General features: G+C 61.5%; 1 protein-coding gene across 1 annotated transcript; it reads right to left on the bottom strand.

Moving 5' to 3' along the window:
• Positions 1-3,540: 3,540 nt before the first annotated feature.
• Positions 3,541-26,981, bottom strand: EIF2B4 (eukaryotic translation initiation factor 2B subunit delta). The gene is made up of 13 exons (XM_073335412.1): positions 26,921-26,981; positions 26,484-26,527; positions 25,834-25,966; positions 24,586-24,795; positions 23,919-24,001; positions 22,678-22,769; positions 21,313-21,427; positions 19,763-19,839; positions 19,329-19,431; positions 5,587-5,714; positions 4,390-4,567; positions 4,106-4,286; positions 3,541-3,788 (listed from the first exon to the last, which is right to left on the bottom strand). Exons 1-13 carry the CDS (start codon positions 26,943-26,945, stop codon positions 3,589-3,591), a joined length of 1,569 nt encoding a protein of 522 aa, XP_073191513.1. The 5' UTR covers positions 26,946-26,981; the 3' UTR covers positions 3,541-3,588.
• Between the last annotated feature and the right edge of the window lie 257 nt (positions 26,982-27,238).

Here is a 27,238-nt window from a genome sequence, read left to right as displayed (position 1 = left end):
GCCCTCACCTCGGCTCCCGGCGGCCCGCGCGGAACCGGGGGCTCCAAGATGGCCGCTCCGCAGGCGCGCGGCGATCGACGCGCGGCGCTCCCTGGCGTCACTTCCGGCTGCGTCCCCGGGGAACGGATGTTGCCCGGCTCTCACAATGCCCCGCCCCCGCGCCTAGATCTGCATGCGCGGCCCCGCCCCTCGCCAGCCCCGCGCACCGCCTGCAGCCGGGTCCTGGGACAGAGCCCGTGGAGGGCGGGGCCGGCTCCCCGGGGGCGGGGCTGGGTCCTCTGAGAGGCACCCGTGGGGGCGGGGCTGGTTCCCCTGGGGGCAGGCTGGGAGGGGGGGGCTGGGTACCCTGAGAGGAACCCATGGGGCGGGGCCGGTTCATAGATTCATAGATATTTAGGTCAGAAGGGACCATTATGATCATCTAGTCTGACCTCCTGCACAACGCAGGCCACAGAACTTCACCCACCACTCCTAAAAAAGACCTCACACCTATATCTGTGCTATTGAAGTCCTCAAATTGTAGTTTGAAGACCTCAAGGAGCAGAGAATCCTCCAGCAAGTGACCCGTGCCCCATGCTACAGAGGAAGGCGAAAAACCTCCAGGGCCTTCCAATCTGCCCTGGAGGAAAATTCCTTCCCCACCCCAAATATGGCGATCAGCTAAACCCTGAGCATATGGGCAAGATTCATCAGCCAGATACTACAGAAAATTCTTTCCCGGGTAACTTGGATCTTACCCCATCTAAAAACCCATCACAGGCCATTGGGCCTATTTACCATGAATATTTAATTACCAAAACCATGTTATCCCATCATACCATCTCCTCCATAAACTTATCGAGTTTAATCTTAAAGCCAGATAGATCTTTTGCCCCCACTACTTCCCTCGGAAGGCTATTCCAAAACTTCACTCCTCTGATGGTTAGAAACCTTCGTCTAATTTCTAATCTAAATTTCCTAGTGGCCAGTTTATATCCATTTGTTCTTGTGTCCACATTGGTACTGAGTTTAAATAATTCCTCTCCCTCTCTGGTATTTATCCCTCTGATATATTTATAGAGAGCAATCATATCTCCCCTCAACCTTCTTTTAGTTAGGCTAAACAAGCCAAGCTCCCTGAGTCTCCTTTCATAAGACAAGTTTTCCATTCCTCGGATCATCCTAGTAGCCCTTCTCTGTACCTGCTCCAGTTTGAATTCATCCTTCTTAAACATGGGAGACCAGAACTGCACACAGTATTCCAGGTGAGGTCTCACCAGTGCCTTATATAACGGTACTAAAACCTCCTTATCCCTACTGGAAATACCTCTCCTGATGCATTCCCCTAGGGGCAGGCCGGGGCGGGGCCGGGTACTCTGAGAGGAACCCATGGGGCGGGGCCGGTTCCCCTAGGGGCAGGCCGGGGCGGGGCCGGGTACTCTGAGAGGAACCCGTGGGGCGGGGGCGGTTCCCCGGGGGCGGGGCCGGGTCCTCTGAGAGGCACCCGTGGGGGCGGGGCTGGTTCCCCTGGGGGCAGGCTGGGAGGGGGGGGCTGGGTACCCTGAGAGGAACCCATGGGGCGGGGCCGGTTCCCCTAGGGGCAGGCCGGGGCGGGGCCGGGTACTCTGAGAGGAACCCATGGGGCGGGGCCGGTTCCCCTAGGGGCAGGCCGGGGCGGGGCCGGGTACTCTGAGAGGAACCCATGGGGCGGGGCCGGTTCCCCTAGGGGCAGGCCGGGGCGGGGCCGGGTACTCTGAGAGGAACCCATGGGGCGGGGCCGGTTCCCCTAGGGGCAGGCCGGGGCGGGGCCGGGTACTCTGAGAGGAACCCGTGGGGCGGGGGCGGTTCCCCGGGGGCGGGGCCGGGTCCTCTGAGAGGCACCCGTGGGGGCGGGGCTGGTTCCCCTGGGGGCAGGCTGGGAGGGGGGGGCTGGGTACCCTGAGAGGAACCCATGGGGCGGGGCCGGTTCCCCTAGGGGCAGGCCGGGGCGGGGCCGGGTACTCTGAGAGGAACCCATGGGGCGGGGCCGGTTCCCCTAGGGGCAGGCCGGGGCGGGGCCGGGTACTCTGAGAGGAACCCATGGGGCGGGGCCGGTTCCCCTAGGGGCAGGCCGGGGCGGGGCCGGGTACTCTGAGAGGAACCCATGGGGCGGGGCCGGTTCCCCTAGGGGCAGGCCGGGGCGGGGCCGGGTACTCTGAGAGGAACCCGTGGGGCGGGGCCGGTTCCCCGGGGGCGGGGCCGGGTCCTCTGAGAGGCACCCGTGGGGGCGGGGCTGGTTCCCCTGGGGGCAGGCTGGGAGGGGGGGGCTGGGTACCCTGAGAGGAACCCATGGGGCGGGGCCGGTTCCCCTAGGGGCAGGCCGGGGCGGGGCCGGGTACTCTGAGAGGAACCCATGGGGCGGGGCCGGTTCCCCTAGGGGCAGGCCGGGGCGGGGCCGGGTACTCTGAGAGGAACCCATGGGGCGGGGCCGGTTCCCCTAGGGGCAGGCCGGGGCGGGGCCGGGTACTCTGAGAGGAACCCATGGGGCGGGGCCGGTTCCCCTAGGGGCAGGCCGGGGCGGGGCCGGGTACTCTGAGAGGAACCCGTGGGGCGGGGCCGGTTCCCCGGGGGCGGGGCCGGGTCCTCTGAGAGGCACCCGTGGGGGCGGGGCTGGTTCCCCTGGGGGCAGGCTGGGAGGGGGGGGCTGGGTACCCTGAGAGGAACCCATGGGGCGGGGCCGGTTCCCCTAGGGGCAGGCCGGGGCGGGGCCGGGTACTCTGAGAGGAACCCATGGGGCGGGGCCGGTTCCCCTAGGGGCAGGCCGGGGCGGGGCCGGGTACTCTGAGAGGAACCCATGGGGCGGGGCCGGTTCCCCTAGGGGCAGGCCGGGGCGGGGCCGGGTACTCTGAGAGGAACCCATGGGGCGGGGCCGGTTCCCCTAGGGGCAGGCCGGGGCGGGGCCCGGTACTCTGAGAGGAACCCATGGGGCGGGGCCGGTTCCCCGGGGGCGGGGCCGGGTCCTCTGAGAGGCACCCGTGGGGGCGGGGCTGGTTCCCCTGGGGGCAGGCTGGGAGGGGGGGGGCTGGGTACTCTGAGAGGAACCCATGGGGCGGGGCCGGTTCCCCTAGGGGCAGGCCGGGGCGGGGCCGGGTACTCTGAGAGGAACCCATGGGGCGGGGCCGGTTCCCCTAGGGGCAGGCCGGGGCGGGGCCGGGTACTCTGAGAGGAACCCATGGGGCGGGGCCGGTTCCCCTAGGGGCAGGCCGGGGCGGGGCCGGGTACTCTGAGAGGAACCCATGGGGCGGGGCCGGTTCCCCTAGGGGCAGGCCGGGGCGGGGCCGGGTACTCTGAGAGGAACCCATGGGGCGGGGCCGGTTCCCCTAGGGGCAGGCCGGGGCGGGGCCGGGTACTCTGAGAGGAACCCGTGGGGCGGGGCCGGTTCCCCTAGGGGCAGGCCGGGGCGGGGCCGGGTACTCTGAGAGGAACCCGTGGGGCGGGGCCGGTTCCCCTGAGGACAGGTGGGGGCCCATGCAGTGCAGCTCTGGTCCTGTCCCCCAATCACGCAGTCCCAGCAGGCAGCCGTGAGATCAGCAGGGTTTATTGAGGGTCCGTGCAGCCCCCATTCCCCCACTACTGCTCCACGTTCTTGACACGCAGCACGACGGGCACCGAGGTGCACGGGATCATGCCCAAGTCCGTGATCACCAGGTCCACCAGCTCCGGGGGGGTCACGTCATAGACCAGATTGAGAAGGCGCAGGGATGAGTTCTCCTTCCAGTTACGCAGCTGGGCTCCTCCCTTCCCAGGCATGATCAGGTCATCGGGGTCGTCTATAGAGACATGCTACAGGGTCAAGCACTAGGGTGCACCTGCACCCCCTCCCTGGGAGGAGCTGCTTGGCACGGGGATAGCTCCCCATGACTTCCCTGACTGGCCGGAGGAACCGGCTAGCACTCGGACAGCCCCCCAGCCAAAGGAGCTGGCTGGCACCACACAGCCCCTCCCTGCCCCCCATGACTTCCCCGACTGGCCAGAGGAGGATGCAGTGCTGGGACGTGCCATACACTGGTCAGCCTGGCTGCACGGTGGCCAGCAGCTGCTCTGAGGGGAGCGGAACCCACGGCACGGGAGGACGCAGGACACGTACCCAGCTCGTTGGAGACAAAGGAGTCCGTCTGCACCCGCTCACAGAACTTGTAGGTCTCGCAGCACACCAGCACAGGCACGTTGTAGGCCTTGGACACCAGCGCGATCTGGGACGTCCCCACCCGGGACATGACGGAGCCGTTGGCCAGCAGTGCGTGAGCCCCCAGCAGCACCTTGGAGACCTGCGGGGGGGAGCACGTCAACTAGCACCAATCTACGGCTGTAGCAGGCCCTGCCTCCATCACCCTAGCAATGCCCTTCCCCTCAGCACAGCTGCCTGCTCACCTCGGGCAGCACGTAGGAGATGGCGGTGATCATGACGTAGGTGCAGCGGATGCCCTTGCGCACCAGCCTGCGTAGTGTGTCTCGGCCCTCCAGCCGCGGCCGGCTGTCCACCACAATCACCCGGAAGGCACAACCGTTGGCATAGGCATCACACAGTGTGCGGTTCACTAAGGAGGAGCTGACAGGACACCACAAGTGAATTCATGGAGCTTAAGGCAGGAAGGGACCATCTAGACTAATTGGCATATCACAGGTCAGAGAAATTCATCCAGTTACCCTGACACTGAGCCCAATAACGTGCGTTAGGCTAACGCACACTCAGAATGGCAGCCAGTCTGGATCTGAAGCCATCGACAGAGGGAGACTCCACCCCTGCCCTTGGCAGTTTGTCCCAAGAATTCATAACCCTCCTGGTGAGAATTTTGTGCCTTCTTTCTAGTTTGGATTTGTTGGGCTCCAGCTTCCAGCCATGGGTTCTTGTTCTGCCTTTCTGCACTAGATTGAAGAGCCCTCACTGTTCTCCCCCCGGTGAAGGTGCTGTAATGACACTGTAACGAAGTCACCTCTCACTTTTCTTACTGAACTAAACAGATCAAACTCTTTAAAGCTCATTCTGCTTCATTCCAAATACTGAACAGAAATATTTATTGAACAGTTCTGCCTTTTCCACATCATTAACAATATTACCAAAATCTCCATCTAGTAATGGGCCTGCACCATTGCTTGGATTTCTTCTGTTCCTGATATATTTGAACTCCTTATTATCCTTACCCCTGACAGCCATTGATTTTTCCCTGAGGTCTTTAGCCTCCCTTATCAATTTTCTACACTTCTTAGCTTCTAGTTTATATCAATTACTATTTATTTCCCATTTGTTATATGTTGCTTTTTTATTTCTTACTGCAACCTTCACTTCCCCACTGATTCAGGATGGGCTTTTAGGCACAGTTGTTCTCTTCTGCGATTGTGGAATCATGGATTTTTAGTTATCTAAATAATTTATCTTAAAGAACACCTGATTTCCATTCACATTTTTCTGTATACATTTTCCTTCCAGTCAACTTTGCTCATGGGCATTAGCCTTTGGAAGGATCTGTATTTTTGGTTGGGACTGTCCAGTTTGCCCACAGTGAACATAAGGAAGGCTCCTCCACCCTGGGCCAGATCATCTGCATAGGGAAACCCCCTCCTCCATACCATCCATACACCAGGATGACATCACGGTCACTGATCTTCTCGAAGGCATATTTGGAGATAGCTTCGGCTGCCAGATGGATCTTCTCCCTCACGTATCCTTCGATGCTGCCCTGCAGTTTCCCCTTCGCCTGGGGAGAGGCAGTGACAGTCACACTGGGGCCTGAGAGCCCTGACATCTTTCCCTCCGGCTCATCCCACAGCTGGCCATGCTCCACATTCCTACCAGGAGGGAGCACTCCCATCCCACCTACCCAGGGCGCCCTGACTGGGCCTAGCAGCCGCAGGCCCCCAGCACGTGGTTTGGGAGAGCCCCTCCGCACTGGAGGAGGAAGGGAAGGGAACGGGTCTGTGCTGTACAATTCAGCCAGGGCAGCTCCCATTCCCCCATCCCATCCTCATGAGCAGGAGCCAGGATGCACTGCATGGCACAGGCCTTACCCTGAGTCCAAAGGACCCATCACCCCACAGGGCTGGAGAGGAAACCCAGGGGGGTTACTCCCTCTCTCCGGCAGGGAATAGGCTGGCTCAGAGCCGCTGCCATTCCTGTAGCACCTGCCAGCTATGAGGCTCCAAAGCACTCTCCCACCACCCCACCCATATGGAAGTGCAGTCCACTCTGGGACGGAACTGGGCACCAGTAACAGCCACACAGAAATGCTGCAAAATAGATGAGAGCAGCAGGTGAAGGAGGATCCTCTATGAAACAACTGCAGGGGGTTAGCTCAGCTCAACATAAATTACCTGGGCTTGAATTTGGCCAGGCCACAGGAGATAACACTCCAACTCTGACAGACAGCAAGGATCTTTAATATGGTCAGTCAGGCCTTTGCCATCTCAGTGGGACAGAGCCCTCTACAACCGCACTGGGGCCAGCGCTGACTGCAGGGGGGAACGTTCCCTGCCGAGTCCCCAGCCCGGCTCCCTGCAGCACAGTGCTCGTAGCTCTGCATTGGGGCCAGCGCTGACGGCAGGGGGGAACGTTCCCTGCCGAGTCCCCTGCCCGGCTCCCTGCAGCACAGCACCCGTAGCTCTGCATCGGGGCCAGACCTGACGGCAGGGGGGGAATGTTCCCTGCCGAGTCCCCTGCCCGGCTCCCTGCAGCACAGCACCCGTAGCTCTGCATCGGGGCCAGACCTGACGGCAGGGGGGAATGTTCCCTGCCGAGTCCCCTGCCCAGCTCCCTGCAGCACAGCACCCGTAGCTCTGCATCGGGGCCAGCGCTGACTGCAGGGGGGAACGTTCCCTGCCGAGTCCCCTGCCCAGCTCCCTGCAGCACAGCGCCCATAGCTCTGCATCGGGGCCAGACCTGATGGCAGGGGGGAATGTTCCCTGCCGAGTCCCCTGCCCGTTTCCCTGCAGCACAGCTCCCATAGCTCTGCACTGGGGCCAGCGCTGACGGCAGGGGGGAACGTTCCCTGCCGAGTCCCCTGCCCGGCTCCCTGCAGCACAGCACCCGTAGCTCTGCACTGGGGCCAGACCTGACGGCAGGGGGGAATGTTCCCTGCCGAGTCCCCTGCCCGGCTCCCTGCAGCACAGCGCCCGTAGCTCTGCATCGGGGCCAGCGCTGACGGCAGGGGGGAACGTTCCCTGCCGAGTCCCCTGCCCGTTTCCCTGCAGCACAGCGCCCGTAGCTCTGCATCGGGGCCAGCGCTGACTGCAGGGGGGAATGTTCCCTGCCGAGTCCCCTGCCCATTTCCCTGCAGCACAGCGCCCGTAGCTCTGCATCGGGGCCAGACCTGACTGCAGGGGGGAACGTTCCCTGCCTAGTCCCCTGCCCATTTCCCTGCAGCACAGCGCCCGTAGCTCTGCACTGGGGCCAGACCTGACGGCAGGGGGGAATGTTCCCTGCCGAGTCCCCTGCCCGTTTCCCTGCAGCACAGCGCCCATAGCTCTGCACTGGGGCCAGACCTGACTGCAGGGGGGAACGTTCCCTGCCTAGTCCCCTGCCCGTTTCCCTGCAGCACAGCGCCCGTAGCTCTGCACTGGGGCCAGACCTGACTGCAGGGGGGAATGTTCCCTGCCGAGTCCCCAGCCCGGCTCCGGGCAGCAGGAGAAAGAGGAAGTTGTTGACTCAAATGCAGAGCTGTGTGAAATGGGGGACAGGGTGCGGAGGAGGCGGGAGCCAAGGCAGGAGGGGGGACACGCCAGGTTGAGGGGTGGATATAGGCAGAGGGAGACAGAGGCAGGATACTCTTGAACTTGAGTCCCCCATCTCTTTATTCATCAGTGATCAGCCAGCAGCAGGAAATCCACCGGTAATGGGAGTCTCATCCCCTGTAACGATGAGGCAGAGAGCACCTCGCGAGCTGTTACACCCCTGCTGGGGCGGTGGTTCTGCGAGATGCTGGGTGTAGGCAGTGCCGGTCCCTCTGGACGTGGCCAGGCGCCTCGTGCACATGGGATGTAACGTTTTAATAGCCATGTGCCTCAGGGCTACACATGCACCCCAGCCCCCTTCCTGCTCCCGTGCCACGGGAGGGGGGCAGGGCGGCTGTGACGGTCCCTCGCAGCTCGAAGCCCCTGGTAGCTAAGGGCTCTGAAAGCAGGGACAGAGGGTGGGTCATGGGATCCACACGGACTGCATCATCGCGAAGCACCCCAGCTCTGGCCCAGTAAGTAACCGGTCTCTCCGAGTACAGGCCAGCATGGAGCCCGCTGCTGGTGACTGTCAAGCAGTGCCCCTCACGGCGGGGGAATGAAGGGCTCCAGCTGGCCAGGACTAGAGGACCTGGCTCAGACCGGGCATAGGGTTTGGCAAGGTCCGCGGGTTACATGCAGGTCCCTGATCCTGGCGCGTGTCTGAAGCAGACGGAAGAGCTGCCTGGGCTCTGAAGGAGAGCGCCAGCGTGTTCGGTGGGGAGGCGCACCAGCCAGCTGGTAATGCAGCCAGGGACAGCCTGTGATCCACTTCGATATTCTCCGTGAAGAGATGGCTTGGTCCAGTGCTCTGGCAATAAATGGATGGGGGAGTCGGAATGGTTTGGTCAATACAACAAAGCAAAGCATCACGCGTGTGGTTTCTTTTCTCCTGGCACCGAGTGCAGCAGGGGGAGGAAGTCTGGCAGTGGACTGGCTCATTCAGATGGAAATCTGAGACCAACTCAGCTGTGAACATCAGCTAAGGGCTCAGCACACCTTGTCCCACAGGGAGGCTCAACAATATGTCCCTGAAGTCACAGCCACTAGCAAGACCAACTTCAGAGTGAGGTGGTGCAGGGAACGTCCTGAGAGCGGCTCGAACGGAGGTACCACGACTCTCAGGAGGACTGAATGGAGGTCCCAGACAGAGGCAGGTTCTCTGATCAACGCAGGAGTCCCTTGGAAATCTCGATACTGGGGAGAGGGGTGTGTGAAAAGACCAGGCACAACCGCACAGATGGGCAAGCTGAAATGCTGCGAGGGGCGCGTTAACAGAGCGAAGTGAAGGCCAGCCTGCTTCCAGTGTAACAGGGAGTCCAGGATCTTTGGTACTGAAACTTGGGCTCAGAACAAATTGGGCTGGGCTGCCACATTGAGACCACCTTCCACCTAGATGAGTCCATCGGTCTGGCAGATATTTTCCTGCATTCGATCAGGATTTCCTAGGCCCAGAGGGAACAGTGCCTACCCGCAGCACTGAGTCAGCCCACAGCCAATATCAGGTGCAGCGACCACAGGTCTGGATGCAGCAGCTGGCCACAGTGCTGCGAGATCAGGTCCAGGAGCTGGATCGGCGGCTTGACAGACATTTGTCACAGGGCTGTGAGCCACAGCTGTCTTGCCCAACAGGGCAATGAGACGGACTGTGGGAGATCACCGTGGGAATCGGGGAGCAGGTGGAATGGGGTGCAGCAGGCTGTTCCACTGCAGGAGGACGAGCTCTGGGGACAATCCTGGGCTCAGTCCTTCTTGGGAGCCAAAGTTCTGAGCGTCAGCATCGTCCATGGTGGCGAAGGGGCTGCTCACAGACTGCTCACGAAACCCTCTGGGTTCTTGCTGGCTGCCATGGGGGATGGTAGGGCCAGCGGCGTCACCTTGTTTGGATGGCGTCGAGTCCAGACCCTGACGGCCTCCGGACGTGTGAGGAGCAGGCCTCCCCTTTTCGATGCTGGGTGTGTCATGCAGGAGGCTCTGCAGGGCTGAATTCCAGTGGACAGGGAGGAATGTCACACCGGCCTGAGCTCCAAGACATTCCCTCCATGCCAGCCGGGGACCAAGTCCCGTGAATCTGTAAGTGACCCAAGTGAGGCCCCAGCCTGAGACATTCGTGATCAGTGTCTTCATCGGTGAGGGGATGGAAAGGGCAACCCTTTCCAAGTGTGTGTGGGGCCCAAGCACCGGCAGCTCTGCCGCGACATGCTGGGGCAGACACGTCCCTGCTATCTGAAGGCTCAGTGGAGACGAGACTGACCTGATCCAGACTCAGAGGGACCGCAGCTGGCGTCTGGCACGAGACTTCCTGAGCATGCTAACATGCGAGCTAGCGCTGCCAGCCATGGCTGTCCTGGCCCCAGCCATGAAGAGTAAGTCCCTGCCGTGCTGGAGCCCACCCTTGGTCATGCATGACTTTTCTGGCTGGCGTCGACAAGGCTCCCGTGAACGCTGTGCCCAGGAGGGTGAGACATTACTGTTAGGATCAAGGCCTCTTTGTTAGCCTGAGAGAGAATTTGGGGTTTGATCTTTGATATTCTAACTAACATGTGTGAACAAAGACGCTGTGTGTTGCATCTGCCCGCTATCGATGGGGTTTATTGCACAATGTGAAAAGACAAGGAAGAGAGGTAAAGTGTTGCTGGGTATGGTGGGAGTTTAATGTAGGAGCATACACTTGAAGGCTGCCCGACTCCTCTCCCAAGCCAAGGTTAAGCAACTGGTCAGGAGGGGCAAGGGGAATTGTGTGCGTGCGGGGGGCATAAGAAACACTAAAAGCCAAAGAAACAGTGACCCTGCCCGAAACACAACTTCACTCCCTACCCTTCCCAAGAGGTGGTAACAGGTGGATGCAGAAATGGCCGACGCTGCAAGCACTCGCCAAAGCTTCCCTGGAGGTGAGAATCCCCCATGGCAGGGGCCTGAAAACACCCCCATTGATCTTTAATCCCGGGCCCTTTGCGACTAGTCGTAACCCCTGGCTGTGTGTCTTGGGAACAGGATGTGAATGAGCTGTGGGCAGGACTTGGCTACTACTCGCGAGGGAAGCGGCTGCAGGAAGCAGCACAGAAGGTATCCTGGTAGGGGGTAGTTGTGGAGGGATGGGGTATTATCTTTGAAAACTATCTATTATCTGGCCATTATCTTTGAAAACTCGTGGCGAACCGGGGAAGTCCCGGATGACTGGAAAAAGGCTAATGTAGTGCCAATCTTTAAAAAAGGGAAGAAGGAAGATCCTGGGAACTACAGGCCAGTCAGCCTCACCTCAGTCCCTGGAAAAATCATGGAGCAGGTCCTCAAAGAATCAATCCTGAAGCACTTGCATGAGAGGAAAGTGATCAGGAACAGCCAGCATGGATTCACCAAGGGAAGGTCATGCCTGACTAATCTAATTGCCTTTTATGATGAGATTACTGGTTCTGTGGATGAAGGGAAAGCAGTGGATGTATTGTTTCTTGACTTTAGCAAAGCTTTTGACACGGTCTCCCATAGTATTCTTGTCAGCAAGTTAAGGAAGTATGGGCTGGATGAATGCACCATAAGGTGGGTAGAAAGCTGGCTAAATTGTCGGGCTCAACGGGTAGTGATCAATGGCTCCATGTCTAGTTGGCAGCCGGTATCAAGTGGAGTGCCCCAGGGGTCGGTCCTGGGGCCGGTTTTATTCAATATCTTCATAAATGATCTGGAGGATGGTGTGGATTGCACTCTCAGCAAATTTGCGGATGATACTAAACTGGGAGGAGTGGTAGATACGCTGGAGGGGAGGGATAGGATACAGAAGGACCTAGACCAATTGGAAGATTGGGCCAAAAGGAATCTGATGAGGTTCAATAAGGATAAGTGCAGGGTCCTGCACTTAGGACGGAAGAACCCAATGCACAGCTACAGACTAGGGACCGAATGGCTAGGCAGCAGTTCTGCGGAAAAGGACCTAGGGGTGACAGTGGACGAGAAGCTGGATATGAGTCAGCAGTGTGCCCTTGTTGCCAAGAAGGCCAATGGCATTTTGGGATGTATAAGTAGGGGCATAGCGAGCAGATCGAGGGACGTGATCGTTCCCCTCTATTCGACATTGGTGAGGCCTCATCTGGAGTACTGTGTCCAGTTTTGGGCCCCACACTTCAAGAAGGATGTGGATAAATTGGAGAAAGTCCAGCGAAGGGCAACGAAAATGATTAGGGGACTGGAACACATGAGTTATGAGGAGAGGCTGAGGGAGCTGGGATTGTTTAGCCTGCAGAAGAGAAGAATGAGGGGGGATTTGATAGCTGCTTTCAACTACCTGAAAGGGGGTTCCAAAGAGGATGGCTCTAGACTGTTCTCAATGGTAGCAGATGACAGAACGAGGAGTAATGGTCTCAAGTTGCAGTGGGGGAGGTTTAGATTGGATATTAGGAAAAACTTTTTCACTAAGAGGGTGGTGAAACACTGGAATGCGTTACCTAGGGAGGTGGTAGAATCTCCTTCCTTAGAGGTTTTTAAGGTCAGGCTTGACAAAGCCCTGGCTGGGATGATTTAACTGGGAATTGGTCCTGCTTTGAGCAGGGGGTTGGACTAGATGACCTTCTGGGGTCCCTTCCAACCCTGATATTCTATGATTCTATGATTCTATGATTCTACTAAAGCCCCCAGACTCAAGGCCCCCCAAGACAGAATATGATCACAGGTTGTAAGGGGTGGGGCTAGGGCCGGGCACTACAGGTCAATTTGGGCCTGCTAAGAAGAAGGAGGGAAGGGAAAAAGGCTCTCCCAGTGTGCAGAGCTCTGGATATGCTTGCTTGATCAACCCCAATTAACATGGGATTGCCTGCACTTCGGACTCCTGGTCTTCTGTCTGCGGGACAAGGGGCGGGGGCGCGGAGGGGAAGCCCCTAACAGTTATTAGTAATAGTTCACCAGTGGGGGGGACAGGGACAGAGCATGTTCCAAGCCTACTACTTCCGCCTGCTGCGACTTGCCTCTGAGCAGCAAGTCCGTAAGTGCCCTGACTTCTCAGGGGAGCCGCGACCAGCGTGAGGCATTTCCTGGAGACTCTCAGGGCCGCAGGGAGCCTGAATGGTAACGCTTTGATCCCCCACGAACGTCTGGGTCTTCCTGTGGGCTGGCTGGGTGGCCGTGTCTTGAAGCCAGGAGCCATGCACCAGCCCTGGGCTGCAGAGGTGGAACCATGGAGGGAAGTGTTGCTGTCCTGAAGCAGTTCAGTCTCCTCTGGCCATGCATGAAACAAAAGCCCCCTTTTGTCTTCCAGAGACTACGTTCAGCATCCGTTGTCTGAGGTGAGATCGTCCCACGCTCAACGGAACGGGCAAGGCAGCCCCCAAAGACTGGCTCCTGATGGGACCTGCACTGGAGCCAAACACTCCCATCAAGTCTGCAGTGGGGAAGGGTGGGTGACAGAGGATATCACAATAGTTTTTACAACGGGTACCGTGGCTGCCTGCCCTGGGAGAAGAGGGGAGCCTGCTGCCTCAGTTGGGGTTTTCTGTAGGGCAGAGGTGGGCAAACTATGGCCCGCAGGACCGTCCTGCCCGGCCCCTGAGCTCCTGGCCCGGGAGGCTAGCCCCCGGCCCCTCCCCCACTGTCCTCCCTCCCCCGCAGCTACGCTGCCGCATGGGCAGTGCTCTGGCTGGCAGGGCTGTGCGCTCATGTGGGGCGGCGCGTCTGCAGACATGCTGCTCTGAGTGGCCTGGTAAGAGGGTCGGGGCAGGGGGGTTGGATATGGGGCAGGGGGTCCTGGGGGGCAGTCAGGGGACAGGTAGCAGGGGGCAGTTGGATAGGGCAGAGGTTCGGGGCGGCAGGGGCAGGGGATGGGGAACAGGGGAGATTGGATAGGGGGTGGGGTCCCAGGGGCCCTGTCAGTGGGCGGGGGTGTGGGTGGGGTTGGGGCAATCAGGTGACAGGGGGAGTTGGATAGGGGGTGAGGTCCCGGGGGTGATTAGGGGTGGGGGGTCCCAGGAGGGGGCGGTCAGGGGACAAGGAGCGGGGCGGGGTTTGGATGGGTGGGAGGTTCTGAGGGGGGCAGTCAGGGGCGGGAAGTGGGAGGAGGGGGCGGGGGCCAGGCTGTTTGGGGGTCACAGCCTTCCCTACCCAGCCCTCCAGAAGTTTCGCACCCCGATGAGCCCTCGGGCCAAAAGGTTTGCCCACCCCTGCTGTAAGGGGTTGGTGTGTAGATTCTCAAGGTGGCTCTGAAGTCATCGAAGTGAGCACTGGGTCGCTTCCTTTGTTGAAGAGCTCTATCCTCCCGAATGGGAGCCTCACATGGTGTCACGGATCCACCGGATTGACTGTGCTATGCTGTGGCCTTTCCTGAGAGCACCCCGTCAACGTGCCAGACCCCAAAGGGCCACCCTTTTCCACAAGGGTTGGCCGTGCACCCTCAACGCCTCCAACACTGAGCCTCCATGCTCCAGCACTCCTGCTTCTCACCATGAGCTCTACCCAGCCAGGCCAACTCAAGCAGAGCCCTGTTCAGAAACTTCCAGCCCCTCAGGGATCTTTGGGCACTGCCTGCAGCAGCTCCAGGCAGCCTTTCCAAAGAGAGCTGGGTTCCCAGTCACCTGGACACAGCCTCAGGAGCCCTTCGGTTAGCAGAGAGAAACACAGGCTAAGACAGGGTTCAGACTGGCCAAGTGCCTCTTTTTCTGTGAGCTGAGCTCTTACCACAGCGGCCTCGCCTTCGCAGAGCCTGCTGAGTTCACCCCTGCCTCCTGCGAGAGCCACCTGCTGTTAAGTGTCCTTTGTTCAGAGGCTGGGATTCCCGCTGTCTTTCGAAATCACCCCTTGATACAGTCAGTCTCAGCCAGTCCTTCATGACCCATTCGCCTCCCCCTAGCCAATTCCACAGACACCTCCAGTCTCCTGCTCTGCTCCCGGGCCGCATTTGAACCCTTCCCTAGTCACTGGCAGGCAGTTCCCGGGCAGTAAGTCACTGCTATGCCCACCTTCAATAACTTCCCAGACGCATCACACACGGCATGCTGCATCTCTCCTGGCATTCCTGAGGCTGACAGGAGGCCCAGCTCCTGGTCAGAGCCATGGCCTGCGACCTTGTGGCCATGTCAGAGCCTGAACGGCTGCTCTGGCCATCTCTCATGACTCCTTTAAGTCCTCCTGGCACCCTGTGGCACTTCCAGCAGGACGGGGTCACCCTCTCCAGCCCCAGGAAATTAGATTTGGTGAACACCCCCAGCAGTCGCCACCCAGCGCTGCAATGAAGCAGTTGAGGAGACCTCGCGCCTGCACACATCCAGTTTTGGGGGGGTCCTTGTCCATTTTGTCTATTTTGATTTTCCCACACTGCTGTAGTTACCTCACAATCCTGAGTTTGGGTGGGAGTCAAAGGGCTCCGTTTTTCAGAGGTCTCTGATCTGACTTCACCTGTTCAGAGGTAGGGTGGATAGTGACTGCACCCCCCGACTGGCTCCAGTGTGCTTTCTGTCACAGGTGGAACAGTTCTGACCAGGGCTGACGCAGTGAGGGAGTCAACGTTTGTGAGATTCCTCTCGTATGGCCATCACTTGGATATCCAGGGTCTCCGCCATTGAGCCAGGACATGCTGGAACGCTTCCGTCATCAACTGCTAGGCAAGGGCTGGTCTGACCGCCTCCTCCAGCAGAGACTGGGGCTCCTAGGGTTTCTCCAGTGCTCTCCATCCTGGAGTGCTGACGTCAGACTCTGGAGACGGTGGTCTGGGCAGTGAGGCCACCGGGAAGAGCTCCATCTCCTCCTCCTAGACATCCCAGAGGGGATCTGCTGGGGAACATGTGGGATGATGAGCCGCACGGAGCCAGTGTAGCATGGTATACAGGTCAGCTCAAAGCCACTCTGGCCTCCTGCGAGAGGGGTCCCCGGTACCACCTCTAGGCCTCCGTCAGACAGACGCGGGGAGGCGTCTCTGCTTGGTGCTGGGAAGAAGGCACAGTTTGGTGAGGGTGACGAGGCACATTCCTTGGCCAGTGCCACAGGGGAGGCCTCTGCTCCAGCTCTGCACCAGCAGTGGCCCAGCAGGGATCCCAATGGTTCAGTGAGGGCGTTCCCGGGGCACTCTGTCAGTGCCACGTGACTTAGCCCTGCTCTCCTGGCAGAGCGCGACGGCAGCCTGCCCTCTCCTCCCAACGGGGCGACGTCTCTGTGCTTGGAGTCGTGCCTGTCTCTGCTTGGCCCCACACTCCTGCCTGCTGCAGCGATGACAGTGTCTCTGCTGGCTCCGGCTCTGTTGGGACCGGTGCCAAGGCAGTAGCCAGCCTTGGGCTGAGATAGCAGCAGGGGGTGCTGACAGCGTTGGTGTCACCCGTGCCGATTTGCTAAAGTTGTCTTGCTGCCCGGGCATGGGTCTGCTCGCAGGGCACGCGCTGAGGATTAGCCTGTGGGCTCCTTGGAGGGAGGTGGACGTCTCCTCCAGGTCTGAGTGACACGCACGGACTGCTCGAGCAGGTGCATTTCAGCCACGCCTCCCTCGACTTGCAAGTCCTTACCCCCTGTGCACCTAATGGGGAAGTGGCTCTGCCCCAGGCAGAAAAGGCATCGGCCATGTCTGTTGGCAGGGGACCGAGCCCCTAGCAGGAGGGGCTTGGCTTACACCCTGCAGGTTTAGAGTCTAACACATGGTCAGTGCAATGCGCTGCCTCCCGCCGCATGGGGGATGGGCAGCGGAAATGTCCACAGGAGAGCGCGGAGCGACACGAAGAGCAGAAGAAGCAGCAGTTTGTCACCGAACTGGGTGTAGAAGAGGAGTCTGAAGGAAGGAGAAAGTCAGCAGGCGAGTGCTCGCCAGGCTCCTTATCTCTGGCACGGGTGGTCTGTAACTTCTGCCTGCTTCGAAACGTACAGTGGAAAGTAGGTCAAGTCATTTTCCATAAAGAATGTTATCAACAGGTGCAAGAGAACCAGAGAGAGACGGGAGTAGCCTGCACCAAGAAAGCCATGCTGATCCAATCCGAGGAGTGTTGACCTTCTAATGGTTAGAAACAGAGATCAGGCCTAATTGGTGGACAAAATAACGAGGGGATGAGCTCTTCCCCTACTGCTCCCCTTGTGGGTCCTTCAAGAGACTTTGGAAGGGGGGGAGACGACAGACAGAAGGATGGGGAGGAAGAACAGATGGTGACTACTCAACTGAACTTCACCATCATGGCTGCTACCTCCACCTCCTGCCTTTAGAGGCGTCCTGACCAGAACAGGCCAGACAGAGATCCAGACAACATCGCCACCTCCACCGGCCATAGTCGAATCCCAGATACCACCTGGGATGAAGCAGGATTGGACTTTAACAGCAGCAGCAGCAGCTCCAGCTCATCGCAACGCACTTCTTTTCTGCCCATAACGACAGCCGATACCGTCGAGAGAGGGTCAAACAGCTGGGTGAATTTCCTTCTAAAACCCTCTCCGGCTACAGGGCAAGGGAACAAGGGATGCTGTTGGAAGGAAAGCCTGATTGAATGCTTTATATTTCAAATGCTTTAACTGTTTGCCCTTCTTTTCTGTAGCTGTAATAGCAGGTGAACAGGCTGTTTAATGGGGTGTTTGCCCTGGTTCTGGGCAGGCTGAGGTCTCTGGATACCAACCCCTGCCCTGCCCCCGGTTCAAAACTGTTTAATGTTGGACGGTGGCTGGGTTCTGTTACCACCTTTGGCCCATTTGCTCCATCTAAATTAATACAACAGTGGCGCGAGGGAACCGAGGGAGGGCTGCTGACTCGGCAACCAAGCAAATGCCACTTTGATGTCAATATGTGCCATGTGAAGGCCCAGCCCCCATGGCCCCAGCTCTCCAGACGTCCCGATTAGACCTTGGGGTCTCTCACCATATGGAACATGTTAACACTGAGCAGCACTGGGTACAAGACAGCCCTTGTCAAAGAACTCTCACGCTACAAGATCACAATCCCTGGCACCACAAAGTGATTATCACTGTGGAAGAGGCAACCTTCCTCCACCCCAGGCCTCCACACCCAGTTCCAGACGTGTCACTTGTTATCAGACACCGCGAGCGCACTCCTTACCCTCCCAGAACCCCACTTCTCCAGCCCTACACAAACCCCAAAAAGGTTTTAGTTAAACTACAACAATTCAGCCCTCAGGAGTCTGAGCAGTTGTGGCCACAGGCAGAGAACTGGAGAGACCAAGGTGCCCCCAGGGCTGTGGCCCCTGCAGTGGCAGAGAACTGATCAGGTCAGACATGCCCAGATGATCCCAGCAGGCGATCCAAGCCCCACACTGCAGAGGGAGATGAAAAATCACCAAGGCTCCTGCCAACCTGACCTGGGGAAAATTCCTTCCCGACCTCGAATCTATCCATCAATTTGACCCTGAGCCTGTGAGCAAGACCAGCAGCTGGGCACGTAGAAAGGATTCTCTGCACCACCCCAGAGCAATGGACCACCCTGCATAGTGTTCCATTTCCAGCAGTGGCCAGTCTCTGATGCTTTAGAGGAAGGCGAAAAAAACAGAATCCATCCTGCCACCTGTGCATTGAGGGGAAAATTCCTTCCTGACCCCCTGCAGGTCAGTGGCCGATGACACAAAGCATGAGATTTGAATATAGTCGCTGCCACAATGCAGAGCTGCAGGTGTTACGAGCACACAGAAATCACTGCAGGCAGTCCTGTTCTGCTGCCTTCTCTGAGGATGCATCTACACGGCACCGCTCCTGGGGCAGCATGTAGGTTAAGGTAGGTACACGCTGGCTGCGTCCACACTGTGATGTGTAGCTGCACGTATCGGTAAAAGGCCCTGGCAGGTGGGAGGCAGCAGGGAGCTGCGGGAAACGTTCCCCACTGTAGGGAAAGATTCCTGCAACAGGGAGCTGCCGGAGCCTTCCCCCACGGCTTTCCAGCTGCTGGAGCCTTCCCGCATTGCCGGAGCCTTTCCCCACAGCTTCCCTGCTGCCGGAGCCTTCCCCCACTGCTGGAGCCTTCCCCCACAGCTTCCCTGCCGCCGGAGCCTTTCCCCATTGCTTCCCAGCCGCCAGCGCCTTTCCCCATTGCTTCCCCACTGCCAGAGCCTTCCCCAGCTGCCAGAGCCTTCCCCAGCTGCCTCCCATCCACTTCCGGAGCCTCTCCCTGCAGCGGGGTAGGAGTCTAGCGGTGGGACACTACAATGCTAAGAACATCAGCATGGATGGGGTGCTGCGTGGGCGAGCCCAGCCATGTAGGGTACGTGCCCCGGTGCGTACTCCCAGAGGTCAGGAGGGTCTGTACTCACCTGAGCAGAGCTCCCTGGCCGCAGTCCTAGTTATACCAGTGCTGGGGGCTGGCTGTGAATGTATTCTACACGCAGTGTGCAGTGCAGATGTACCCTGAAGTTCCTCTGGTCCTGATGACCCTACGTAACTCAGTGTCATCGGCACATTCTGCCCTTCACTGCTCCCCCAATTCCCATCATCAATAAATACATTAACGAGATCTAGTTCAGCACCTCAAGGCCTCCGTTTGCCTTCAGCCGTGATGGAAGGTGACCATTTACTCTACCCCGTGTCCTGTCTCCTAACCAGTTTCTGATCCCTGGCAGTACCTGCCTCAGCCCACAGCGACTTAGTGTCTTTACCGCCCCTTGAGCAGGCCCCTCCTGGAGCCCTGGTGAACCCACAGACCCCTCTGCAGGCTTCCTGCTCACCTCTTCCTCTCTCAGGGTGCTGGACAGGCCTGAGATCTCTTTCTTGAGGTACTTAATGGCATTGCCCATGCTGGCAGAGAGGGGCCGGCACTGGTTCAGGAAACTGCAGAGAGGAGACAAACGCTGAGGGGCACGGACTGGAGCCAGATCTGGGGGGGGCAGGCAGCACCCCCAGGGCGGGGGAGCGCCTAGGCTCATTAATGGGGATTAGCAGCTTTTCAGCATCTGCAGAGAAGCCCCTGCCCAGTAATACCCAGCCTGGGCCTGGCGGGGAGCAGGAACAGCAGGCTGGGGGAGAATGGCAGCGCCAGTGGAGATGACCAGCCTGGACTGGGGGGGCCAGGGGAGAACCACAGGCACGGTACCCATATGAACTGCAGCCCCAAGAGCCCCTCCCTTGGAAGATCCTGCCGTCCCATCTCTCTCGGCCTCACCTGATGTAGGGCTTCAGCTTGGCCACCAGGTCTCTTGAGAGCTCCTCGCTGGGTGGCGTTGAGTAATCCCGGATCACCTGGAACAAGCAGGGCAAGAGACCATGACACCCAGGCACCGGGACAGGGTATCCCGGCTTGGCAGAGGAGTGGAGGGGGCAGGCAGCCGGGGCTCATCTAGGGAGAGCAGCAGGTACCCAGGCGTGTTAACTGGGAACATCTCCCAGGAGCAGGCATGGGCGGGCGGGACATGGAGAGAGACTGGGCTGGTGTGGGGCGGAGGTGGCATACCCGAGCCCGTGCTAGCTCAGAGTGCTGTCATGGGGCGAGGGGCAGGGCGAGCTGGGAGGGGGCAGCTGGGACAGGTTCTGAGGAGGCGGAGGAGAAGGGAGGTGCTGAGCTAGCGGTGAACTGGGCTGGGCTGGGCTGGGCGGCGAGGTGATCAAATAAAGGAAGATGAGAAGGAGGAGCTGGGAAGTGCAACGGAGGGACAGAGGGAAGGTTTTAGGGCCCGAGGAGCAGAAGAAAGCAGAGCTGGGTATGTGATCAGGCACTACCAGAGACGGGAGGGCATGGGAATAAAAACTACAGACGTGCTGGAGAAAGTATCAGGGAAAGATGCTTGGTGAAAAGGGAACTGATCACAAAGCAGATCCTGGAACCAGCAAACGAGAAGCCCGCCCTCCCCAGGCCTGCAGCGTATGGACTGAGCGTGACAGGTACTGAAGGAAATGCGCCCAGTGGGCAGGTGAGGGCCCACTAGGTGTAGGAAGCCCGCTTGTGGATACACGCCATGGGAAGAGATGCAGCCGCAGGACAGCGACTCTAAGGAGAACGGCAAGCTGAAGAGAGGCAAAGAGCAGGACAGCCAGCGAGGAGCTGGACTTCCAGCCCAGGGGAGGAAAAGTTCATTCTCCGGAGTGACCCGGACTGTCGCTGATCCAGCTCCGTGTTCTTGGACAGCGTGAGGAAGAGCAGCGTGCGCGAGGCTAGTGAGGGGGAACCAAAAGCTTATCGTCACAAGCAGTGAGTACTCGGTAACCGTCTAGGTATTTCTGCGCCTGGTACAGTGGTGGGGTTTTCCCTTATAAACTTTAAAAAATGTAAACGATCCGTTTTGTCTTGGTTTGCCTCTGCTCGGTTAGCACAGCCTGCCTCGCCGGTCACTGCAGAGGGGCATTGGCAGAGCGGGAGAGCAAGGCTTCCAGACGACGGGGGGGTGGGGCAGTGGAGGGTTGGGGTGCTTGGGGCTGGAGCACCGGCAGAGCTGGGGTGGGGTAGGGGGCACCCGCAGTGCTGTGGGGGGAGGGGGGCAGTTAGTCAGGCTCCGTGGCGGGCAGCTGCCAGCAGCCCCACCCGTTCTGCCCTCAGGCTGGGCTGCGGCACCATGCAGGGCCTGGCCTCACCAGCCTAGGGAGCCGGCACACGACAGACTGGCGCAGCTCGAGGGAGCGAGGGGCCCGGGTCCAGGCCCCGAGCCAGGGCAGGACGCTGCCTCTCAGCCTGCGCCCCTGGGGGGAGCCGGCACTGGTGCAACGGGGGGTCAGCGGTACCTGTCTGAAGACTTGCAGCAGGGCGAGGCAGCGTGCATTGGAGCCGTTCAGCAGCCCCTGGGAGTACTGCAGGCCGAGCCGCACCACGGCGGGATGGATCGCCGTGGAGGGGATGCTGGGGACACAGGGCACAGATGAGAGGCCTTGGAGCTGGGAGGCTCCACCAGCGAGGAAGGGGAAGGACCCTACGGCCCCCAGTGCTGGGTCACCTCCCCAGAGCTTCCATGGTGAGCCCCCAAGCGATCAACCTGTCAGTGAGAGGCACATGTGCCCTTCATGAACCAGGCCACCCCACACACACACCCAGGGTATCCCCATCAGCTCCCCACAGGGCATCCCCATCACCTCCACACCCACCCAGGGCATCCCTGACACCCCATAACCCCCCCACACCCACCTAGGGCATCCCCATCACCTCCTCCCAAGGCATCCCCATCACCACCACACTCACCCAGCACATCCCCGTCACTCTGTAACCCCCGCACACAACGAGGGCATCCCAGACACCCCCCTGCACACACCCAGGGCATCCCCATCAGCCCTGCACACACCCCCAGGGCATCGCCATCACCCCATAGCCCCCACACACACCTAGCGCATCCCCATCACCTCCCCCAGCGCATCCCCGTCACCCCCACACCGCATCCCTGTCACCCCCTAACCTCCGCGCACACCCAGGGCATCCCCGTCACCCCATAATCCCCATGCACACCCAGGACATCCCTGTCACACACACCCCCACACACACTCGGGACATCCCCGTCACCCCGTAACCCACCCAGGGCATCCCCCTCACGCCTCCTCCCCCCCACACACCTCCAGCACATCCCCGTCACCCGGCCACGCACACACCTGGGGCATCACCCTTTGCCCCACACTTGTTCCAGGCCAGGGTTCCCTATTTGTCACATATTCCCCTAACCATCCAGGTTACCGCGTCCCCCAGACACCCCTACACACAGTAATAGGGTGCCCCCCTCACCCCATACCCCTCCAACACACACTGGGTGCCCCCTTCATTCCATACCACCACCACCACCCCCCACACACACACAGCCAGTACGTCCCCTGCCCCATACCCTCCCCACATGAGGCAAATGGGATGTCCCGGCCAACCCACCCCAACTGGCCATGGCTCACCCTTCGCCCTGTAGCCCCACCGGGGCAGCAAGACCTGCCCCTGGGGTGGGCACACAGAGCTGGGCAGCCCACAGCAACAGGGCGTCGCCCCAGCTGGGGCTCACCAGCTTCCCCTCATCCAGGAAGGACACACGGAGGCCAGGCTGCGTGGGCACAGCCCAGCCCAAGAGCACAGGCTGCAGCAGACATCTTCACCAGCCTCAGGGCCGGGCGGGGAGCACAAACCTCATCTGCTGGGTCAGCGGCCTCTTCCGGCTGTACTGGTGCAAGTGGGAGAAGAGATTGACTTTGGCGCCATAGTCTGGCCTCAGAGGAACCTGGCACGGAAATTTCAGAGCACGCTGCTTCAGTGCAGGTCGGCAAAGGCCCTCTGCCAGACACAGCCTGCCCATGGCACACCCCCCACCCTGCCCTCTCCCCTACCAGGCATCGCCCACCTGCCCCTGCCCCCTCCCCCATGGGCACAGCCTGCCCATGGCACACACCTCCACCCTGCCCTCTCCCCTACCAGGCACCGCCCACCTGCCCCTGCCCCCTCCCCCATGGGCACAGCCTGCCCATGGCACACACCTCCACCCCTGCCCCCAACCCCGCTGGGTGCCGCCCACCTGCCCCTGCCCCCCCAGACACCACCCACCTGCCCCCTTCCCAGTGGGCACAGCCTGCCCATGGCACATCCCACACCCCTGGCCTCACCCCTGCCAGACACCGCCCACCTTCCTCCTCCCCAGTGGGCACAGCTTGCCCCGGCGCACTCCCCACTCCTACCCCGCCGGGCACAGCCCCGACACCCCCTCGCTTGGCACAGCCAACCTGCCCATCAGGAGGTGAGCCAGCGATTAGGGCCTAAGTGTATGTAAAGGATCCATATACACATTGATATCACATGCTGCTTAGGAACCTACATGAACAAGCACCTGGCCAATGTAACCTATACAACGGGGGTGCCTGGGATTACCCTTTGGGGAGCAGTACCAAACACAGCCATCTGGCTTACCTGGAACCGTCCCTGATATCTAGGCACAGAACAGGGACGGGGCTACGACAGGTCACGACGGCCCCGCCGAACAGAACCAGCGAGGCAGGGCCCCAAAGCCCCTGACCAGCACGGAGACAGGCTGGTTATCGTTAATAAGCAGATGAGTGAGTTCCCTCACTTGGCGTGAAGGGAGACCCTTAGTTTGGGTCACAGCCGAACGCACCAGGGAGGGAGCGGGCAGAGCCCCTGGGTATAACAGAATGCGCTGAGACGGAAGGATCTGCATCCACACACCTTGTCTGTACCCACAGCCACCCCACCCGCCTGCCCCGCCTCCGTTGCCACCCAGCCTGCCCCATGCCCCTATCTCCTGCCCCTGACCCCCCCTGGGCACAGCCTTCTAGCCCACTACGCCCGCCCACCCCAGGCGTCCCCCTTCACGGAGACGAGACCACACGGCATGTGGCAGTGCTCGGGCACCCCGTACCTGCTGTCGTTCCAGCTTCTTCGCCAGTCTCCTCTGTGCTGCTGGGTCGTCCACCTGCACGTGCTCCGGAACCCGCTTCACCACTAGCAGGAGCCAGGAGAACAGGCTGAGCTGGGGGCTAGGGCATGACCCTAACACGGAGCCACCCAGGCACCGGGGGAGGGGCACAACCACACTCCACGGTGACCCAGGCATCCTGGAGGGGCGGAGGGCAACAAAGAGCATGGGGACCCGGGAAGGGGGTGGGGGACGAGGGCAAAAGCACAATCACAGCGACCTGGGCACAGGGGAGATGCGGCAGCACCATCCAGGGGGTGCTGAGCTAGACCCCCCCTCCCCGCCAGCTCACCCAGCGGACACTGCTCTGGGCTCCCCGCCAGCTCACCCAGGGATGCTGTGTCAGACCCCCTGGCAGCTCACCCAGCGGACACTGCTCTGGGCTCCCTGCCAGCTCACCCAGGGGATGCTGTGTCAGAACCCGCGCCAGCTCACCCAGCCCTACCCTGGGGGCACTGCCCCGGGCCACCCACCAGCTTACCCAGCCCCACCCAGGGTCGCTGCCCTGAACCCCCATCGGTTCACCCAGCCCACCCAGGAGGCACTGCTTTGGACCCCGGGCGCTGCACCGCACCCCTTTGAGCCCACAATGCTGAGGGGAATGCCTTACTGGACTGGGGCTCGCTGGGTGGCAGCCTGGGCTTGGCCGGCGCAGCTGCCGGGGTCGACTCCACTTTCTTGGTTTGTTTCAGGGCGCGGTCAGCCTCCTGCTTGGCCCGGCGCTCTGCTCGCAGCTCTGCCTTGCTCTTCCCCACCGCCGGCTTCTCACTGCCAGCCAGGCCTTCGCTGGGCACTGGGGCCAGCATGGGGGGCACAGCCCCTACAAGAGGAGAGACCGCTCAGCATGCAGGAGCCTCCTGCACCCCCAGGATCCAGAGAGCACACGGCCCATGGCGGGAGGGAGAGGGGACGCAGTGGTCAGAGCACGCAACGAGGATGCAGGAGACCAGGGGTCATGTCCCTGCTTCACCACAGACTGGCCAGGCACTGGGTCTCCAGTCCCCACCAGTAGCATGGGGACAGTAGCCGGGCTGTGCCATGGCTGGTCGGGTGTGCCCCGGTCAGAGATGGAACCCAGACAGACAGAGAGCTCATAACCCAGGGGTCACGTGCAAATGAGCAAAGGCTTGAGACAAAGTGGGAATTTTTTGTAATATTTTATGAGCCCTGTGCGTGCCTCAGTTTCCCCCTGTGCTGCATCGTTACTGAGTGGGGGGAAAAGGGCTGTGTGCTCTCAGGGCAGGGGGAGAGCTGCCCAAGCCCCCTACCAGAGGAAACAGTGGCAGCTCCAAGGGGGAGAAGATCACGTCCCACCTCTCCACAGGGCAGCTGAACACCACTCCCCAGCGGAGAGCAACAGGCAGGCGGGGGGATAAGCGTTGGCTGCTGGAAGCACTGCCCGGGGCTCGGACCAAGGAGCGAGCCGGAGCCAGACAGAGCTTGAACCCCGGGGGTCGCTGCGGCTGGGCTGGGCGCTGGCTGCCCAGAACGGACTCTGCTGGAACCACTTCTCTGTGTGCCAGGCCACCGATACACCCGCCTGTCTGCCCGCGCTGGCTGGGTGTCCCTGCAGACGCTGGCAGTGGGGTGCTGCTCCCCCAGATGGGACACGTCTCCCCCAGGGTCTGTCCCAGACTCGCTGCCCAGGGCTCCCGGGGTGGGGCAGGGGGGCTGCAGGCCCAGGGGCCCAGTCTCAGGAGGCGGTGAGACCACGTGGCCCACCCTGGGGGAAGAGCGAGACCCCGGGGCTCTGGGTCACTGCAGGCCCCTCCCAGGGCCTGCTCCCAGGCTGGGCCGTAGCCCGGCCCTGGGGGTCAGTGACAGGGGCGTGCTGAGAAGGGGCAGCCCCCCGCTGTACCTGGCGGCTGGCCCTGCGGGTGCCCAGGGAGGGAGGGCTCAGCTGGCTGCCCCTTCTCATCTCTCCGCTTCTTCTTCTGCTGCTTCTTCTCCTTCCGCAGCTGCAGCTTCTCCTCCTTGGAGAGCTCCTGGGCCTGGGGGGGGCCACGAGTCAGCCCGGCCCCCTGTGGGCAGCCCGACCCTGCCCCCCCGCCGGCCGCCCAGCCCCCTCCTGCAGCCAGACCAACCCCCACCCCGGGGGCAGCCCCCTGCCCAGCCCCCTCCTGCAGCCGGACCAACCCCCACCCCGGGGGCAGCCCCCTGCCCAGCCCCCTCCTGCAGCCAGACCAACCCCCACCCCGGGGGCAGCCCACCAGCCCCCTCCTGCAGCCAGACCAACCCCCACCCCAGCAGCAGCCCCCAGCCCCCTCCTGCAGCCGGACCAACCCCCACCCCGGGGGCAGCCCCCTGCCCAGCCCCCTCCTGCAGCCAGACCAACCCCCACCCCGGGGGCAGCCCCCTGCCCAGCCCCCTCCTGCAGCCGGACCAACCCCCACCCCGGGGGCAGCCCCCCAGCCCCCTCCTGCAGCCGGACCAACCCCCACCCCGGGGGCAGCCCCCTGCCCAGCCCCCTCCTGCAGCCGGACCAACCCCCACCCCGGGGCCCCTCACCTGTCCGTCTGAGGGCGTCTCGCGGCTCGGCAGGGGGCCGGCCCCTGAAACAGAAGAGCGGGGAGTGAGGGGGCTTGGGGGGTGAAACGGGGGGGCTCGGGGGCAGCTCGGGAGGGGTTCGCGGGGCGGTTGGGGGGGCTGATCGCGGGGGCGTTCGGGGGGCTCACGGGGCGGTTGGGGGGGCGATCGCGGGGGGGGGCTCGCGGGGCAGTTGGAGGGGGTTGATCCCGGGGGGGGGCTCGTGGGGCGGTTCAGGGGGGGCCATCCCGGGGGGGCTCGCGGGGCGGTCGATCCCGGGGGGGCTCGCGGGGCGGTCGGGGGGGCCATCCCGGGGGGGCTCGCGGGGCGGTCGATCCCGGGGGGGCTCGCGGGGCGGTCGGGGGGGCCATCCCGGGGGGGGCTGGAGGAGGGGACCCCGGCCCGCCGCTCGCTCTCACCGCTCCGCCCGCCCCGCTCCGCCATCGCTGCCGCCTGCGCCGGGCCCGGCCGCTCACAGCGCCGCCCCCGGCCGGAGGGTGACCCCCCCCGGGCTCTGCGGGTAAATCCCCCCCCCGGGCCGCCGGGCTCTGCGGGTAAATCCCCCCCCCCGGGCCGGCCGGGCTCTGCGGGTAAATCCCCCCCCGGGCCGCCGGGCTCTGCGGGTAAATCCCCCCCCCCCCCCCGGGCCGGCCGGGCTCTGCGGGTAAATCCCCCCCCCCGGGCCGGCCGGGCTCTGCGGGTAAATCCCCCCCCCCCGGCCGGCCGGGCTCTGCGGG

The sequence above is a fragment of the Lepidochelys kempii genome, chromosome 3 (assembly GCF_965140265.1).
Source record: "Lepidochelys kempii isolate rLepKem1 chromosome 3, rLepKem1.hap2, whole genome shotgun sequence".
NCBI lineage: Eukaryota > Metazoa > Chordata > Testudines > Cheloniidae > Lepidochelys > Lepidochelys kempii.
This window is presented reverse-complemented; position numbering and strand designations above follow the sequence as displayed.